The sequence below is a fragment of the Plecotus auritus genome, assembly GCF_963455305.1.
Source record: "Plecotus auritus genome assembly, chromosome: 11".
Classification (NCBI taxonomy): domain Eukaryota; kingdom Metazoa; phylum Chordata; class Mammalia; order Chiroptera; family Vespertilionidae; genus Plecotus; species Plecotus auritus.
Genome location: NC_137777.1, coordinates 44,734,108 through 44,754,876, shown reverse-complemented (window position 1 = coordinate 44,754,876; position 20,769 = coordinate 44,734,108). Strand labels below are relative to the sequence as shown.

At 42.4% G+C, this 20,769-nt stretch overlaps 1 protein-coding gene across 1 annotated transcript in view; it reads right to left on the bottom strand.

Moving 5' to 3' along the window:
* The window catches only part of ZFHX4 (zinc finger homeobox 4), a 190,943-nt gene that overhangs the window by 165,396 nt on the left and 4,778 nt on the right, over positions 1–20,769 (bottom strand). Inside the window, 2 exon segments of the mRNA XM_080646986.1 lie at positions 1,438–1,940; positions 2,814–5,458. Of these exon segments, the coding sequence (XP_080503112.1) occupies positions 1,438–1,940; positions 2,814–5,412 (3,102 nt within the window). The 5' untranslated portion in view covers positions 5,413–5,458.

Here is a 20,769-nt window from a genome sequence, read left to right as displayed (position 1 = left end):
ACTTAATGTTTGTTTTTTCTCTCCTCGGAATTCTAAAAGTTTTAATAGGTCAGGTAGCAACAGGGGGGGAAAAAGTTGACAATTGAACGGCTGTCAACCATTGCTGTAAAATCTATGAATTATAATACAATTAATTCTCGGATTATATTTTCAATACCATCAACTTAGAAGCTTTCCATATTACATCAAAGCCTGAACTCCCCTCAAACTGTGTAACCCAAATCTAATGCTTTCATTATTGATCCGCAGAGCGCCAACATCACAGGAACAATGTTACAAATGCTCCCACCACCTCTTCCGGATTTTATGCTCTGTACATCAATCTAGAATTGGAGCTTCAAGAAACAACCTCAACAAACAGTGCCAGGCCAACCCAAATAAATAATTCCTGCACACGCTCTAGACCACAGCCTACTCTGCTCCTCCTGTGTTTATAGTTTGAAGCAGTATGAGAAAAGCCATAGGTGTTACAATCACTGGTGGACTCCTGATAGTATAGTTACCCCTGATTTCTAGTATAAATCAATAGATAACACTTGCAAAATGGATTTTGTAATCATATTTAGAGCTTGTTACAATGACGAATGGTTTGCAATATTTTCTGAATTTTAATGTCCTCTAGACAAAAGAAGTTCTTAATAAGTTACCCAGTTATTCATCATAGAAATGAATCTGTTCCACGTGTTACATAAACCAAGACAATCAAGCCAAACCAGTAAACCAGCTGCTCAAAACAAATTAACCAGTCATCAGGATTTACAAAAAAGTCAAGACAAGTTGTGCAATCAATGGTGTTCCTCACTTGCATGTATTCATTACATCAGCATCAGATAAAAGTATTATTTGCCTTTGAATGAACGTTTTTATCCCTGCCACATCCACTGAGGGGATTAAAACATTACTAGCTGGGAAAAAAATCATGCAAAATAACAACAGTGTTCAGAAGACTTTCAGCTGATGCTAAGGGAGAGTGTGTTTACTCAATACTACTAGGTACTTGAAAGAAAAAGCAAAAATGCGCACACAGAGTCACCTTGTCACCAAACAAAAGGTGACACGAGGTAGCACTATTTTTGTCCTCTGCTCCCTGTAACCATTCACACTTAGCCATGAGTGGTACACTATGCCTTTTTAAAAACCAGTCAATAACACAGCATTGTTTTGCATATGAAAATACTCAGAAAAGTTATTTTATTTGGGAGAAACCAGTAAAGCAATCCATGCCACTGTGATAGATAGAACAGAGACAGATAGCCAATCTTTCAAATACATTCTCCTGTTGCCTAGATTTCAACAGAACATGCATTAACATTCAGCCGACACTGTGTCCCTTGCCCTTCTATTATTTTTTTCTTAACTTGCAGACCTGTGCTCCAAGCTCTGAACAGTTAATTCCCTTCCCACCCCTGTGTCAAGGGAAAGGGATGTCATCCTTACCTTGTAGAGTTTCAGGGCTGCCTCGTGCCTGTGATTGGTGGTGTGCAGGCGTAACTTATCCACACTGTTGGTGTAGTAGTCACAGGCGTTGCACTTCAGGTGGACGGGGTTGCCAATGGCGATGCACTTGAGCCTCCACTCATTGCTTTTGCCTCCTTCTTTGATGTGAGCCACCAGCTGGTACTTCTGCATGTGCTTGTCCGTCTTGCAGTGGAGCTGGAAGTTGGCTTTGAGCTGCGTGTTGTAGTTACAGAGCTTGCACTGGTAGATATCTCCAATTACAGCCCTCCACTCCTCTTCGGGGAGAGCGCGCTCGCTGCTCACATGCACGCTCAGGGCCTCCAGGCTGTCAGAGGTGAATTTGTTGCACACAGCACACTGGAATAGCTTCAATGCCGGGTCACTGATATAAGGTGACAGCTCTCCTGCAGTAAGGAGGGACAGGTCATCACCCATTAGCTGACCACTGGCAAGCCGGATTTCAGGCGGCAGCTCATTATTTACTACAGGAAGAAAAAAATTAAAAGGAAAAATAGACACTAGAAAACACAGCACACACAAAGGAATCTGTAAAACAAAAGTCTTGACCAGGAATGTGCTTTCTCTAGAGCTTAAACCCATAAAAAGCTATAATAGGATTGAATCGGGATCAATTACAATCATTCCTTTCAACTTCTAAATGCCCTCACCAGATAGCTTTAATTACTCCTACTGGGCATGATGTCATTCTGAAATTTGTATTTTCGAGGGCAAGAGGGGTGATCGATACCATAACAAACAGCCACGTGCTTGCGATGGAAGAGCCTAGATAAACTTACATAAGCACTAATTGCTATTTCGCAATTTGTCTGAAGCCTGATGAGATCTGGCTAATACTGTAAGCGGGCCGGGAATCTCTTGCCAAATACCTGGGATAAGGTAACGGGATGACTGTTAGCAGTTTAATTACCTTCCAACACAGACACGGAAATAGTTTTCACTAATATTTCATTCAAAATAATGGTCTACCCTTTAGAAGCGCAAGTTTGATATTTGAGGGAATAACTGCCAAAATCAAAGCTATAAACCTTGCAAGGGTTACAGCTAATAATGGCAGGCAACTCGGGCACATGCGCATTTGTTCATCGAGCTGCTGGATGAAGACAAAGTTTGCTAACTCCTCTCAGGCTGCCCTGGACCCCTTAACAGCTTCCTCTATGGAGTTAATACAGGTTTGGAGTGAGGCCCAAGTGGTTTGATTATCAGCTGAGAGAGAAATTCCCTTCCGGTAGGCTGTCCCCGATTCGTCTGCACTCACCACTTCCTCTGGGTGCATCCCACCAACTCAGACTGTGATGCGGAGCTAACGGGAGTGGAGAAAAGCAGTAACTACTGACCGAGTCCGGGGGCCAGGGCGGCCGCCGTGGCGGGGTCCAGCTGGAAGGGGCTGAGCATCAGCTGGGGGTCGGCAGGGTTCTCCAGCTTCATGCCGGTCAGGCCGATGTTCTGGGCCAGGTAGTACTGATAGAGCTCCGCCTCGGCCGGCGCCAGGCCCAGGTGCAGGTTATGCTGGATCTGCTTCATGTTCTGCTGCAAGAGCATCATGTTATGCATGTGCTTTTCGCTGGTCATGTGAATCCGGAGGTTCCTCGCCACGTTGGTTTCGTAGTCACACACCTCACAGCGCCAGGTGGGTTTCTGCTTGGGTTTGGACGGAGAGGGGGTCCCGCAGCCACTGAGGCTGGCGTTGGGGGCGGGCGCGGCGTGGCCGAACACCTGCTCGCCGTTGCCGTTCTGCAGGTTCTGCACGTTGTTCAGGTGCTTGTCCGACTGCATGTGGATGCTGAGGTTGCCTTTGGTCGTGGTCGAGTAGTTACACACCTCGCATCGGAAGGGCTTGTAGCCGCACGTGTAGCTCTCGCCCCGGGCGAGCCTGGGGTGGGGCTGGCCAGTCTTACAGTACACGCAGGAGCCTCCCGGCTCGGGGTGCTTCTCCTTCATGTGGGCCTCCAGGGTCTGCTGGTATTTGTAGTGCCAGTTGCACTTGGGACACTTGAGGGTTTTGCATGAGTTCCTGGAGTGCATCATAGTCATATGGCCGCCCAGAGACCGCGAAGACCCCAACACCGTGTCGCACTTGGGACACTCGATGCCGCTGCCGGGGGAGCCGTCCCCTGCGGGCCCCGGGGTGCCGGGCGCACTGGGCGCAAAGCCGTGCTGGTGAGGGGGGGCCGCGCTGTCCTCGTCGCCCCGGCCCGGGTCGCAGGGGTGGGCGGCCGTGGCGCTGTCTTTACTGGCACCTGCCTCCGCCAGGTCCTTGCCACCGAGGCCGTAGGGATGGGCCCGGGCGGCGGCCATCTGCTTCTTCTTCTCCGGGTCGTCGGGGCCCATGGCGGAGGAGGACGGGGGGCCCTTTTCGATGAATTTTAGCACGCTGGATGATAACGGAGAAATGCTTTGGTTTAAGAGAGGGAAATCTTTGTTACCAATACTATCGGCGAGCTCGCCTAATCCTTCCTCGTCGTCCAGCTCGTTGGAGTAGGCATCCTCCTCGTCCTCGTCGCCCGCCTCGGGGGGCTCGCGTTTGACAGCGCACTCGGCGCCGGGGTGCCCCGCGGGGCTCCCCTTGGGCCTTTCACAGTTGTTCTCTTGGTCTTTGCTCTCGGACGTCTTGCTGGACTCCGACGACGGGTGGCTGAGGGAGACAGAGGTAATCGGGGTGTTCACGACTAGACTAGACAGCCCCCCCAGGTTCACGTCCGCCTTTGGCATGGGGGTGACCCCCAGCGGCTGCTCCGCCGGGCTCGACGACAGGCCCGAGCTTCCTTTCAAGAAGGCGAAGCCCGGCGGCAGGGAGTCGCCGTTTTCCACGTGAAACGCGCTCCAGAGGCCGCGGAAGGTCGGGTCGGGCCCTATGAGGTTCGTAGTAGAAAAATGGGGATACACGGAAGTGGATTTTTTTGGTTCCAGAAAGCTTATCAGAGGTTCTTTGTCTTTGCCGATCCCCTGTATTATGGCGGAGACGCACTTGTTGCCGAGGAGCTTCTGCTCCTCGTCGTTGAGGGTCATCCGATGGTCGTGCACGGCGTGGGTGACGAAGGAGCGGGTGTAGCCGAAGGACAGCTTGCACAGGAAGCACATGAGCACGGGCTTCCGCTTGCCGTCGCTCACGCAGCCATCGAACTGGGACAGGTCCACATTGCTGGGGACATCTTTGGACACACAGGAGTTTTTGGCGGAGCCGTCACTGGTGAGATAGTCTTTCTCTCGCTTGTGTCGGAGGTCGTAGACACGGAAGCTGTGCAACACAGGACCGACTCCTGCTAGCGCTGAGGTATTTGGGAAAGCCTGGTCGGCTGTAAATGGTTTCCCGAGGGATGAAGCGATGTGAAAAGTGTTGATGATCTGCGGGTAGAAGGACAGCGGGGCGGCGGCGGCCTGGTCGCCCTTGTCCCCGGCCGCGGCCAGGGAGTCCAGGAACCGGGCGGCCGAGAAGAGCTGGCCGCGGGCCCCCGCCGGCGCGGGCGGCCCGCTGTCCTTGGAGTCCTCGATGATGTACGCGGACCCGTCGGGCTGGTACACGATCTCCCCCGTGAGGTTCTCCACGTCGCTGTCCTCCAGCTCGCTGACCTCGCTCTCGTTGTCATCCCTCAGGACGGGCAGGCGGGCGCCGGGGCAGTGGTGCTCCATGTACTTCTGTAAACTGGGGAAGGAGCTGGCGCACTCGTTGCAGGGGATCTCCTTGGCCGCGGCCCCCTGCGTGGCGGCTGCATGCTCGCCGCCCAGGCCCAGGCCCAGGCCCAGGCCCAGCGAGCCGTCCTGGGGGCGCTGCTCCTCGGCCTTCAGGTTGCCATCGGCGGAGCTGTGTTCCCTGTCAGGCTCCATGCCTGCAACTTTCTCTGGCACCTCATTATCAAGTTGTGTCGCTGCACACAGCTTTGATGTGCTCTGCCCATTTTCCTGCCTTGAGATAGGAGGGGAGTCACAGGTTTCCATGGCAATCGCTACATGGGGATCTCATTTCATCCAGCCTGTCAGGGACCTGGATAAAAAATAAGGTGAGAGAAGGCATTTTTATTAAATAATGACACCGCTCACTAATAGCCCATCACTAATTTACGGCAGCTGTAAACTTGACTATCTGCAAAGGTGAGGGGGTGGGGGGGGGGCCTTAAAACCATCGCACCTATCTATCACACACAGACTTTGTGTAAATGGAGCAAAATAATGCAGAGAGCTATCACAGCCAGGCCCCCACACCCTAGGTGTTTCTGAAGTCGCCATGAGCATTCATCATAAATCTAAAATTCATATCAGTGATCCGTACTTTTCTCATTCCCCTTTTCTGAAAATATATATAATCGACGTAAAGGCTTTAAAAGCCCCTTGTCCGTGACAGACATGGAAATGGCTTTCACATACGAAGGCAGGAAGAAAAAGAACAATGCAAATAACTTGTAATTTTTTAATATTTACCTTTTACTTGCTCAGGGGGGATGAGGAGGGAAGGGAGACCAACCATAAAGGAACCTTAAAATGAGAAATATTACAGTCATAGGCAGCACCGGCCACACTCTGCTCGGCTTTCATTTTGCCAGTAAATCAGCTTACTACAAATCTTCCCTGTGCAAAGCTCTCAGCAGGTATCTGGCTGGCCCTGATTAAGCACCAATCACAATTCTTCCCCACACTTCAGTCACCTCAATGGGCAGCAGGACAGAAATTAATATTTACTGCAGCCAGGCCTATCATCCTAGGGGACGATCGCATTCACTCCGTTGTTTTTTTTTTTTTTTTTTTTTCACTGCAATACGTAATGAACACCATTTCAAATACCATTTTGATGTTATCAATCCTGGTGAGTTGCCCATCTCTCAACTATTGCCTCAATCAGCATTTCCCCTGGCTTAACAAATCATACGCAAGCACGACTGATGAAAATCCTTCCATCATTTTTTTTAGATTTAATTTTTCAGTGTTTTTTTTTGGTTGTTGGTTTTTTTTTTTTTTGCAGCCAGGCATCTTAGACCATAAACTCCCTTTGTTGAGAGCAAGATGCGCCCTCCGTAAAGCCATCTCAGGTTCTGGCAGCAGGGTCAGGTAGCAGAGGACAATTGAGTATGTATTGGTAGCAATGCATGCCCTTCTGTGTGCAAGTGTGTATGCGTGTGTGCACATGTGTGCCCACGTGTGTGTGTGTGCCCACCTGTGTGTGTGTGCCCACAAACCTCAGCTACTGTAACAGCAACTCGATTACAGTTTAAGCTTCTGAGTCCTGCAGCTCTCTGGGTTTGCAGGATGATGGCACTGTACACACCACTGAGTGGGCTGAAACTTTGGTGTTTATTTTCAGTCTAGGACACAGACATCGTCTCGATTTTATGAAGCAGCTAAGCAATTTTCTCTCAAATCTTACAATTTGAGGGATTCATAACTTCAAGGCAACTAGCCCCTTAATGTAAAAGTCTCAACGCATTCAAGGTCGCTGGTAATTTTTTATATAAGAAAGCTTGACGTTGCTATATTCCATTACCTGTCATATTGGATAGGATAGACATGCCGTGTCTCACCCTGGGTGCCCCTGCATTTATTGCCGACTTCACGGTGGCAGAGGGCTAAGAAGAAAACAAAACTCTGGGCTCACCAATATTACTAAGCGTTTTAGAAATTCCTTTTGAAAAGTTCTGGAAGAAAGACCTCATTGAAGGTCACTGGCATATTAAGTATGAAGAATCACTTCTTAATACTCTCTTGACTGTAATCAAATTTAATCTTGTCAGCTAAATCAGAGAGGAAGTGATCAGTGTAGAATGCATCAAAAGATCGGCAGAGATTGGAAATGAAATCAAAATTCGTTTTGGTATCTGCCATGGTTAAAACGACATTCTAATTGCTCACCAATCAAACATCATAAAGCTTAGTGTGTAATTTTAATCATCGATGAGCTGCAGGTTAATTATCTTCATGGCATGCCTGCAGCTTTTAAAACCCTCTGAAATAATCTGATAACCATAAGCATGAAAACCTAATAATTTTCTAATTAGTCCACAAACGTGAATGTTTACCTTTGCATTCACCAGATCAGCACAAACAATGTATATACGCACCAAAGGCAGCCAAAATGCCTAAAATATAACCCCCTACTAGACTGGAGGAGATGAGGAAGGAAGGAAGGGGCTAGAGATCTGGAGTGGGAGCACAGTGGTGGGTAACACTCAATTAGTGGTCCTGGGTTACCAAGTAAAGTGGCAGGACCCGGGGTGGGTGCTGTTTATTCTTTCCTATGATAAGGTAGTTTAGGCTGATACGTGGAAGGAGATTCACCTTAATCACAAAAGTAAGAAAAACCCCCAAACATTGTGTAGCTTGTGAAGGAGTTTCTGAGCTTTTATTATTATTGAAATTATTTTGCTTATAATCCTGCAACAGTTCTCAGCCCACAAGAGCACTTGCTGGAATTATGACACATGATGAGTACAGCTGGAATAGGGGTCTGTAATGTGCAGTTAATAATTTTGGCTAGATGCCGAATGGACTCTGCAATGTACCGTCTCAGTACTGCTCTACATGAATCAGAACCTATTTATTTTACCGGAAGTAACTTCCAAAAATGGGACAACATTGTTGCCATGTGGGAAAAAAAATTATGAAAACTACCCTACAGAATCCATCACAGGTCAAAGCAAAATGGTAGGATTGATTTTGTTACAAAATTCCCACATCATTTTATACCAAATTGCCTATCAATTTCTTCTCAATAAGGTACACATTAATCAGAAGCTAAGTCAAATCCTGTCTTCAATACAATCAAACTTACATTTCATTCCAGAAGCAACAATGACAAACCTATCTGAATTGATGGTAAGTAATATATTACCTGATTTTTAAATTCGTAGCTAATGACTATGACCATGGCGATGCTTACCTGTGTATTTTGATGGAATCACTTTAGTTTGTGCAGTTAAAACATTAGTTACATTGATATGTACCAATATCGTACATATTAAATATGATGCCCAGTGATTTCACTGTCATCAGTGTCAGAGAAGATCTTTCTTTTATCAATGTGACCCATTTAGGAAATTTACACTCAACTTTTATAAGTCCCAGCAAAAAGACCACAAAGGCAGCCATGTAACTTAACCACAGAATTCATCCCAAAATGACTGCATAACAAGTAAACTCACTATAAAAGTTGCTTCACCATTTAAGCTGTTCTCCAGTTGGTCTTCACCTATTTCTATTCTCTATTGCCAAACATTCTATCTTTAAAAATCACCAAAGTCTTCAAGAAATACCCCCCCCATCTCCCCAAAAAACTAATACCATTTCAATGCTAAATTCAGAACAATACGTACCTGCTGGTCTGCTTAGAATATGTGTACACATTTTGGGGGTATTCTCAGTAATTCACAAGATCAGTGACTTTGATCATGTAAATCCCCTTTTGGGAACTAATGGACAATATGCAGAAAAGAACTTTTATTGCTCCTTCTGCCTTGCTTTCGTCCTTCGGCCTCAACTCTGCTCTGCCAAATGACCAAACCCACCTACCAGGAGCTGGCTAATGAAAGGGGTGCTTGCTGAACAATAGGAGAATTCCTCTGCATTCAGGAAGCAGCGTTCCCATTAGAACCCCAAATCCGAGAGGCCAGTGTTACCTCTGTTTTTTAACTGAGATTGCCCCAGCCCTCCTCTCCGGTCCAGTGAGACAGTGTTTGTGAAATGATGAAAAAGAACGTGATCTGATGAGAGGGCCCGAATAATGGGACAGGAATGCTAGGTTAGCCACTCTGCAAAGGGCTGGGAAAAGAGACAAGGGATTCCGCCTATTGTTTTTATTCTCATCTGCTCCTGAGCCCTCTCCTAACACTCTGAGTCTTCATGGACTCCCTTTGAAATGGGTTAAAAGCTGTCCACGTAGAAGAGAATTAGGTAACAAGTTCTAAAAAAAAAAAAAAAAAAAAGAAAGAAAGAAAAAAAGAAAAAGGAAGAAAGAAAATAAATAAAAATCCTTGAATTATATCAAGTTTCCAAAAGGTCATCACTGTCTCTGCTGTGGCCTTTTCCCCAGTCCAAATCCTCTATCAATATGTCATAGTGAGTTAGGCAAAGACAAAAGGGAGGTGCAGTGTGAAACGGCACATATATCTAATCCTGACAAAGCACTGAATAGCCTTCACAAGTATAATTATACTTGTTTATTTGTTGCCACGTACAGAGAACTGATGAAAAAAAATCCATCAAAGTGGTATTATGCAGACACCAAGAGCTTCTTTTCTTTGGTCGCTAAAGCCACATTGAGGCTTAAATTCCTTATTGTTAAATTCAGAGGGAAGAGAAAAAAAGATTTTGGGCTGGACTTTTTTTTTTTTGCATCAGTTGCTGACAGATCTTTTATGTACTAGGCGGTATTAGCTCACACCGCTACCTCATTTCTGCCCATGTTGGAATTCATAATTATAAACTACTGTACAGAAGCTTTTAAAAGGGTGTGGCGTGCTGACCTCGGGAGGAAGGCCCTGTTCTCACAGCCTCCCTTTGGATATATCAAAACACAGGTAAAGTTACGTCAGAATCCAGCTTTGATCTCGGTCTTTAAAGTTGGGGCTGGTGGTTTCCTGTAGCGAGCTTTCTCTGCAATTTGCTCAGTTTAGTATACGTCCAGTATTTCATCAATGAGTACGTAACTTCTTTCCCACTGCAGCATTAGAAACCTTCGCACGAAGAAAAACAACTCCAAGGATGTCCAAGGATTGAAAATATGAAGAAAAAGATTTCAAGCCCAAGTATCAAGGATCCATTATGTTCCAATCCTCACTAAATCAAATAACTTCACAAAAGCACATTTTTAGAGGGGGTTGGGGAGTCAAATAAGCTCCCTCCCCCCCTGCCCCCCGACCCTTGCAGTATAGAAATATATCAAAGTACATGCACTGTGCATAGTTAATGTTTGTGAGCTTTACAATTTAAAACAGAAAAGCTGTAATTTTTCTTTGCTGGCAATCTGGAAACACTCTGGAGTTAATTACAGCTGATTCGGAGTGAACCACACAAACAAAGACCAGTCTATGTCCAGACAATTATACTGCATTAACTAGCTTAGAGCTTCCTGCTGATGCTCCGGGCTCTTGTGTTACACCCTTCTACCTTCCCAGCACGAGGGAAAATGCCTCTGCAAGGAGGAATTAATGAAGAGAGCTGCAGAAGAATGTGTGACGACCTCTCTTGACACAGCAAAAACTTTCCACCCATGCTACCACCAAGGAGAGAAGGTAATTCAGTTGGAGGAGAAGGATGTCACCGACTATATAAACCTTTTAAAAGAAGCAAATGTTTAAAGAGGGAAAGTTTCCCAAGACAAACATGAGCATGCAAGTCGGCTCAGTCATTTTCCCCTCATTTTTCTCATTAAGCTCTAAATTAGGTATTGACTTCCGTCCCCATAAACAGGGCCTTTGTGATGGACATGAGTGGTCCTCTCTCTCTCTCTCTCTCACTTTTCTCTTCCCACCCTCCATTTCCCTCCTTCTCTCACTTATCTCTAAACCTCCATGGACATGATATGACAATGACACATCCTTAAACATACGCGTTAGAGAACTAAAGAGGCAAGATACACTTTGCTATGAAGTCCAACAGTTCTTAATTTGATTCGTTGTGGGAAATAGGAATTTTACTCAGTTTTTCTTCACAAGTTTAATCAAACTCCAGCTACTTTCCTTCAAGATAAATCAATAAACTCTCCTTAACTAAAGTCCACTATTACATGACTCATGTTATTCGTATGCTTCAGGAAAAAGCTCGGAATCACTGAGCAAGATGAACCCAATACTTTATTCTCTGTAAACAAACTTTGGTCCTTTTAACGGATCGAGTTGATTTCTAATTTTCTTATTCATTCTAATTGAAAATGAATAGTTTGGGTTGGTGTGAGACAAGGACATGAGCTGTAATTATGTTCAATGCCTCGGATTCTTTCTTTGATACTGTTTTGCAAGTATTCCAGCTGACATTGGGGCTTTGTGGTGATTGCTTCATTAAAGGGTAAGTATGTCCTAATCAGCTAAAGCATTACTAGAAAGCTGGTGTTTGCCAATACTGTGAGAATGTACCAGCTATTTTCTTTGCGTTGCTTTCTTTATAGAAGGAAAAGGTACCTCTGAATGTCAGTTAACAGCCCTACCTCAGTGTCAACCACCTTCCCTGGTCTCCATCTATGCAAAGTAGGATTAGAGTTAAAGGACTGTATGATCCTTTTAATTTTCTGCCCCTAAATAAATACTGGTCTACAAATTAATCAGGTGTTATATTCAAATACATATACATAAAACTTGGAAATACTAAAAGGTTGTGTAGATTACACTCCATTTTACAAAGCATCTCCAACAATGGACAGAATCAGTTTTCCTTCTCAGACCTCTCTCCTTCAATCCCTACTAGATTTGAAAGTTCAAGGAAATAACATTTCTAAGTATGAAGCTTAAACATGGAACCCTTTAGTTCTCCTTGGAAAAACATGGACGGCATCAATCATTTTTAGAAATTTATAAACCAAAGGTGCCATGTTTTTGCATATGTTTATATTTCTAGTCTTTAAAATGCAGTGGACTAATCTGTCTGGAACACACACCATCTAAGAGTGTTTAGTTGATAATGCTTTTAAGTTGTCACGTAGGGACATTTAAAAAATTCATCTTAATTGGTTTTATTAAGGTATGCATAACTAAGGAATACTGAGCTTCAAAAGATATTTACCAGACTAGTGAAAACCATTCCACACATGTATTTATCTCATATACAATGTGAAGACAATATATTCTAACATATACCTGCATTTTTTCCTTCTTTGCCCATTCAGAAACAAAATTCTTGATCTACTGACAACTGAATATTTAAAAGAGAAAACAATGGTATAATTATTTGCATTTCATGATTCCTCCAATATGATCTCATACCCCATATAACAATAAGTGAAGCAGTGTAAGTACATTCTTATTATTTTTTAAAAATGTCATTCCTTGCAGGCTAAACCTACCATAATTATTTTCATAAAACTAATCACAGGTCAGGTATTCCAGCAAACATTCCTGTTCCTTGAGCAATGCTTTCAAAATAGTTTTAATGAAGGAAGTTATATGCATAATTGTTAAATCCCTACCAAGAGCCTTTTACTATACAATACTTGTAGAGGCCACCAAATAGAAGCCTTTTTATATCCAGTGTAAATATTTTACATTATTTTATATTAAAAACCACACTAGGACTAACGTAATAGAGAACACTGGGGAATGCCAAGATGAAATATTGGAAAATGTATGTTTGATCACCAGGATTAGTTGGTTATTTTATTTCTATTATGGAGAGACTTTTGTTTGGGTTGCGTGTGCGTGTGTGTGTGTGTGTGTGTGTGTGTGTGTGTGTGTGTGTTGGGCCTAAAAGTTAATTTGACTGCCGTCCATAAGTGAAGTGAGCAATTCAGTAATTAACTTTTATGTTTTAAATGTATGAACTTTAATTAGATTTCATTATAAACAAACAAACGTCAACCATAATTATAAGCTCCTTGGTTTACCCACATATTATCCCTTTTCAAACAAACTTGATGTCAGACAAATTAAAATCAAGCAGCCAGCAATTTTAACTTGAATTTTACATGATCTGCTGGTAACCTGATTACTTTAACTTCAATATCATACAGGAAAAGTATTTCAGGAAAAATAATGACAAGAATTCCAACAGGAGACAAGCTTAATTGTATTGATTCAAAAGACGCATGTTCATAGGAACCATGCTGAAGGAATAATGTTATCTCAAATCTACAGTTTCTATTAAAATAAAATTGTCCAGCATGAAGGAGGCAATTAAGATTGGTGTCTGCTGGACTAGAGATACTAAACTAACTAAATAATTATCAGGGCCCAATTATCTTATACTCTAAGTAGCAAAATATCAGTGTGGAGCAACCACCAGGCCTGAGGTTTGCAGGTTTATTTACTGACTGGTGTATCTATTAGGACCAAGAACAAGTGGAGCTGTCAGGACATAATGAAGGTAAATGATTAGTTAGCACCAAGCCTGAACTCTTCTTCAATGCAATAAGAGTTAATTAAAGTTTACCACCAACATCAACCAAAGCAGGATGTTGATCAGGTTTCAGCATTAAGTGCAAACAGACAATAGTTGCCAGCAATTAGTGCAGCTATCAAATGACATGCGATGATAATTATACATTTAAAACAGCTAAAGACTGGGGGGGATAAAACCAATCAGCCTCTTTGACGACAAATACTCAAAGGACAGGAAACAGGTATCAGATTATTTCACTTTAACACTGTAAATCAATAGAGTTAAATAAGAGAAGGTTGCATGGGTACATTATCCGAGAGAGAACAATTCGCTGGATCCAAAATGAAATAAATCTGCTAGTATTGGTCTATCAAAGATAAGGACTTCTGTAGCTAAAGAAAATAAGTTGCTTTTCAATTACAGTTTCAGAATGAAGTCTGCTTCAACAAAGTTGAGCTTTTGGTTTTGTGCAAATTCAACAATGCAGCGAGTATTGCACCATAATTATTGTAATTTAAATTAAGTATTAACTTTCACTCCAAGGTACTGTCAAAAGTACTTTTTTGGCCTGAATGTTATCTTTGGGTTCTCAAATAAAATCTCCCTGAAAACTTTTTGGAAGTTGGGATGGAAATTCTTTGAATGCAGCTCTAAGTTGAAAACAGAAGCCATATCTACATATTATTTAGGTCTTTCCTTGATGACACGCAGATCCAAGACTTCAACCTTGAAATCCATGGACCTGCCTAAAGCACATCCCTTACAATAATTTCAATTCAAGCACCCCCTTCTTTCGAAGTTTTTGACCTGCAGCCTCGAGCAGGTCTCCAGAAATGCGCCCATCCTTATGACCTCCACCTCTCCATTTTCCCAACTAATTCTGTTATGCTAAGGATTTGTACAGAGCGGTGGCTAATCCCAACATTTCCCTGGAGCTAAATCTAAGCCATGGCCGACTCCCAGCACAAAAATGTCTCCCTCCAAAAGCCCTTTCGCCCCCTTCAGCACTCATACCCTCATTGGTCCTGACATCCTCACTTCAGCCATGACAAATGAGCTGATGACTGTGACGCGCCTGCACAGGGGGACGGCTTTATCTGGAGATATATCATCAACTCTCACCATCCTCTGCTAATATGGCTCTTCTGGGTTAATGTGTTGTGAAAATTGGAGGAAATTTTTGTGTAAATACATGCACTTTAAGTGGTAAGAGACCAACTTCATCAAAAGGAGGAAAGGGAAGCTAGAATGGATAGGATGCGGGGTGGGGGGGGTGGGGGGCTGGAAAAAGACTCTCAGGCTCTGAATGTTGCTCTAGGGACTTAAGTCACTCTGCTCAACCTCTGCCACACTGCGAACCAGCCAGCTGACTCTCTTAAAGGTCCCGTCCCCTCGCCACGAGAGGCCAGAGCAGAGCAGAATTTGTGGACTAACACAGATAAACCCTCTTGATAAACACATAGCCATCGCAAGTCCATTGCTTTGTTTCTACCCCAGCATGGTACTTAGTTTCTCCTCAAGCGCCTATTTCCTATGTTATTAAATCTCTCTCATTCATTTTAGTGGAGGGATGGATTGTCAACACCCATTTTACTCCAAGATCCTGGCATTCTTCAATTAGAGAGAAGCAATGTTTTTCCAACTAGTATTAAATGTGAAACTCTTCAAGCTTCAAAGAGAAGTGAGGGTGAAGCATAAACCTTTAGCATAAACACCACCTTTACATTAAGTCAGAACCCAAGTTCCTGTTCCCTAGACCTTGCTATGTATACTATGGACTTGACAGGATAGATACTTGTTGTAACCTCTTCTCTCAATTCATGTGAGGACACAGCCAATCCGAGTCAACTGTAGCACAACAGACCTCGGAAAAAAGAGGTCAGGCTTTGAGGAAAGTGCTATTCACTCTTGGGCCATGCAAGGAGCTCTTTATTCCTGTCCTTATTGGCATTCATCCCCCTTACTAGAGCAAGAACAAAGCCAAGTGCTCGTGTGAGGTTTATGAATAAATCAGAGGTGAGCCACTTTAAGTGCGGCCCACGATTTCCTTGTTGACAGTGAGCACTTAAACAGGCTTCTGTGACCAGCAACTTCTCGCCAACCGCAATGATTCCTAATCTGCACCCTGCTTCATTCCGAGAACTAAAAGACCCACCCACTTCTGCAAGTTTTCACCTTTTGGGCAATTCTTGTCCTATCTCCAGCAGCTTAGCTTTACAATCCTACGAGCAGCAGCCTGTCCTAGGGCCATCACTGTACCAACTGAAAATCTTCCTTTGCTGGGAAAAAATCCACAAATAAAAACATCTCCTGCTTAACAGAAGTTATTCTCTAATTAATATTATAGACTCTTTGGAAATGGGAAGAGCTAAGCCAACAACAGTGAAAAAAAAAATGTGTTAAATGATCTGCTGCAGGGGACACACACACACACACACACACACACACAGGATCGCATCAGCTGCGCTCCCTAGTTGTGTGATATTTCCCAGGTATTTTTCTGAGCTTCAATTTCCTTATGGGTTAAACAAGGGAATGGTTCTATATCCCTTCTGACTGCAACAATCTATGGTTCTACTATAAAAACCCATTTAGATTGTGTTGGAAGATAGTTTTCCCTATGGAATTTTCCAAGACAGACCCAGATGTTTTTAAGGTTGTGTATTTCTTATCAGTACCTAGATTTCAAGAAGAGAGGCAGATTCCAGTAGGATAGTAAACTGAAGTTTCCTATTTATATTTTTAATTAACTATCATTCTTTTTTTTTTCATCCATTCGATAGGTATTTATTGAGGATATTTACCAAGGATTTGCCAATAATGTCCCTCACTGTGAATATAGTGATTAACAGATGTGAGTGCTGCCCTCATGGAGGCTGAATTTTTTTTGAGGAAACAGTTAAAAGAGCATCATGAAAAATGCTAGGATGCTAATTGGTTTCTTCCAATGAAATACAGTCTTACCCTATCAGTGTTCATTAAACACTTTGCCTTAAATAAATGTGCTTCCAATGAATTGTCAAGTCCAGGGCTACTTATAAATGACCAGAACATAGGCAGTACACACACTTTATTTTTAAGAAAAACTGTAACAAAGATTGTGGGCCAATTATATAGAAATATAAAGCAAAAATCAAACTCAAAGCTGGGAAATTACAACCCAAATACACTTATAATTCCCATAAAACTATAAATAATAATTTAAATGTGTATTATAATGGAAAATTATTATGAATTTTTAAAAAATGTAATAGAAATTGATTTTAGTTTAGATGGTTAAAATGTATTTATAAATTTATCAACTTTATAATGAATCTTATCATCTTTGAACCTGGGTATTCTTCCACTGAATGATGCATTGCTATAAAAAGATAAAGGGCTATGATCTCCTCCAAGAGATAAGCCAGGATGAGACAAGTTGGCTATAAAATCCCCCAAGAATATTGAAGAGTTTTATAATATTGCTGGATGATTAATAACTGGATCTGTTCTCTAGGTTGGTGTAAATTTTTATGTACAGGGTACCATGTAATAGTATTGATACTCCTTTCACGGCACATCAAAATATCATAATACCAAGTATATAGAAAAGTGTTTCTATGGCATCTAAATCAATTTGGGGAAATCCTCTACTTCAAAGGCTTTCAAGCAGGCTGGGTCAACTTCAAGACTGGAATTAGGTTTGTGGTCTCTTCTATTATTGTATACTAGAGGCCTGATGCACAAAATTCATGCAAGAGTAGGCCTTCCTTCCCCCGGCTGCTGGCACCAGCTTCACTCTGGCACCTGGGACCGGGTTTCCCTTACAGCCCTGGCTTCATCAGGAAGGTTGTCTGGAAGGATGTCCAGAAGGGTATCTGGTCTAATTAGCATAATATGCTTTCATTATTATAGAAAATGAACAACCTGGAATCTTGAGTTCATGTGGATAGACTAAGATCTGAATTATTTAAAAACTGTTTCTGTTCTAATTTACTTCGTAGATAAAAGACCAAGAAATATATCAAACATCTCGAAGCCCCTCAGAACCAAAGCAACGTGTGATGATGGAGTGGCAGATAATGAGGTAGAAGACTGTCCACCGAGATGCCATCGAGGTAGCCATCAATGAGAAATTATGAGAAGAAGGATCCTACAGCTTCTCCCACTCTTAGGCATCCCCACTGCCTAATTCCTAGCTCCTTCCCTTGTGGGGGACAGGGGCGTGTCTGCTAAAAAGATTCATGAAGATTTGGTTGATGAAATACTCTTTAGTTGAGCATTACATGAAAACCAGCTATTGAAAATAAAGAGAAAGGAAACAGTAGGGTCTCCAGCCCTGTCACATCCACTTACTTTAATGTTCACAACACTTTAGTCTTCTGCAACCTGTACAAGAACTTGGAAGGAGAGAGGAAACTGAGACTCAGAAAGATTAAATAACTTGAAGAAGTCATCACTAACAAGAAGTTACTCATAGATTGGATACCATTGTTATCAGTCATTGAGATGTAAAAAAATTGAGTCGATTTTCAAACCACTAAAACTGAAGTTAAAATAAATTAATTTATAAAAGAACCCAAAGTAAACAGCATCAAAGAATGTCTAGTTTTAACTAAGTGTCATCCTTTCTATACATTATGCTGCCTCTAAAACATGACAGCACTGTCTTCGTTTACTGTCCTTACACAGAATAGAAACCTGTTCTTTTTAACACCGTGGTCATGATTATGAAGAATGTATTTTAAGTCACTGAGATCATCAGTGCTTTTATGAATCAGACTCTTCTTGACCATTCAAAGCACCGAGTCTAACCTGCTCCTGAAGCAGAAATATGTTTGCAGTCCCAGAGATAAGAGGCCACCCAGATTCTACTTGTCTCCTCTTAGCAACATAGAACTCACTCACTCCGAGGAGATGGTATCAGTATTGGGTCACCATTGACATTTTCCTTTTCCTCTTCACTATCTCCACCACCTTCACATTCAGTCACATAACAAACCCCTTTCCAAGTATCCCAGAGTTGGGATATCTGGGTCCTTGTGCGGACATTGCCCTACCATGCTGGGTGACTCAACAAGGACTTCTCCTGCATCCTATAGCCATGTTTTAAAATGAGCTGGTTGAACTGAGGCTCTAAGGCAGTTTCCAGCTTTATTATTTTGTGAGTTTCCAGTTGCCTTATAACCCTACCTACTCTTCTGTTGTGATCATGTTGTCCAGTCTTTAGGAAATAAAAGGAATTTAGTCTACAGCGGGAAAATCTCACAGGTCTCCCCTATAAATACATCTAAAGAGGAAAGAGAGACTTTAACTTGGAAAGAGGATAGAAGTGTGTGTGTGTGTGTGTGTGTGTGTGTGTGTGTGTGTATACACTTCTATTTTGCATCTACTAAGCCAAAAGAGATGACTTATTCTCATCTAATTAGTGGGCTCAGAAAATTTTATGTACTAATTGTATTATTCCTAAATATATGGGGGAAAGGGACTAAAAATCATATTTTAGAGAATCCACATGAATAGGCTTTCAGGTTTAGTGAAGGTAGTTTGGGAGATGAATGGGCTCTTCAATTTACCCTTCCCAGCAGGCAAATTTGAAGATTCTCCATAGGCTCCCGCTTACAAAGTTTTGTTCTGTTTTGTTGTTAGCCGTGCGACCAGGTAGCACTCACCAGCTGATGGGTTTTTGTATTTTGACATTGTTAAAGCTATGGATTTCCTTTCTTCTTTACAGTGAAGGAGGAGAATTTTATGGACAGTTATAAAATGCATATTTTAACCCCAAAGTCAATTTCCCCTGATTTAAAAAGATTGAGATCTGAATAAATACTTGTTAGGACACAATTGAACCTAGAAACTTTGTCTTTAGAGGTACGTGCTATAATGGGTACCATTCAGAAATTATCAACTGCCCACTGTCCTATCCCCAGGACAAGCAAACATCAGAAAAGATCAATCATCTGAATGTATGAGGCTAGTGTGCAAACCCCTGACCCGGATGACTGAAACGCCTCCTCAGGACTCTGCTGGGGCCATCAGGCCATATTAACAAAGTCAAGCTGCCCCAAATCTTAAATTTTGTTTATTTTTTTAAATCTCTAGAACGTTAGAGTGGCTAACTATATCTGAGATAAGCTGCTTGGCAAATACGACTTAGTGTCAAAGCCATTTTAAAGTTGTGTGCATACATTTGAAAGCGCCTCAAAATGGCAAAATTTGATTTCACTCACAAACCTTGAAAAGAGAAGGGGCATAGAGAGCAGCTGCCCCTATGGATAGAGGGTTGTGTGTCAAATGTGAAACCATATCAAACTTCCAAGGCAACTTGTGAACTTCTGACACGAAGGAATTAACAGAACATCAAATCCAGCAAGATCACAGGGGCACAATCCTGTGCAACAAAATAATGCCATTGAGCCCTCATTAAAAGGCCATTTTGTCCTTAGCCATCAAAGACTGTGAGAGCATGAAGATCTTGGTTGTATCATCGGGGATAACCAAAACAAGTGCCAAGAGCAACTGTGCACTCAGTTCTCACATGTGTCCATCTGTTCACATATAAACATATATTCTGCTTTCTGTCTGATTTCTAAAATCTTGATATCAGAATACCCTGGGCTTTTGCCCATTTCCTAAGAATGCAGACATCACATAGCTACTATTAACCCATGTGTGATCCACTTCCATGGGGGCTGGAACGCTGCCAGGCACAACACATGGTGCTTGGTTAACAATGTCTTAAAATATAAATGAATTTATTTTTTAAATTAACACATTTTTCTTATGGAAATACCTTAATAAGCCCTTCTGCATGTAAAAAAATAGCCTCCATGTGGATTTTTTTGTTCTTTTAAGACTTTTTGCAAGCATATCATAAAGTTAACCATAAAAGTTTCTGAAACAATCCAGAATTTCTTGACAAATTTTTAAAAGGACTCTAGTAAAGAATTTGGGGGACTTTATATAACAAAGATCAAACACTTTTCCTTTACAGTATTCTGTACTCAAGAGGCAACCTTTATACTTTAATTTACGTGAAAACACTCCTGATTTCCCAAGCTTCTCCGTAAACCATCGTAATAGCACCTCAGCCAAGGAACCACTGAGGTGATGAGGTTGTTAAGTTCTACAGCCTAGCAGCAAAGCAAGTTAGGTTACTATCTGGTGGGATCTTTCACTCCTGCTCTGGGCCGGCCTGCAATGGCTCATTTACCTCCCCAAACCCGGAAGAGCTTGTTTACAATGTATACATATAAATAATTACCCACACTGCATTTCATTTACATAGGTACAAAAGAACCAATT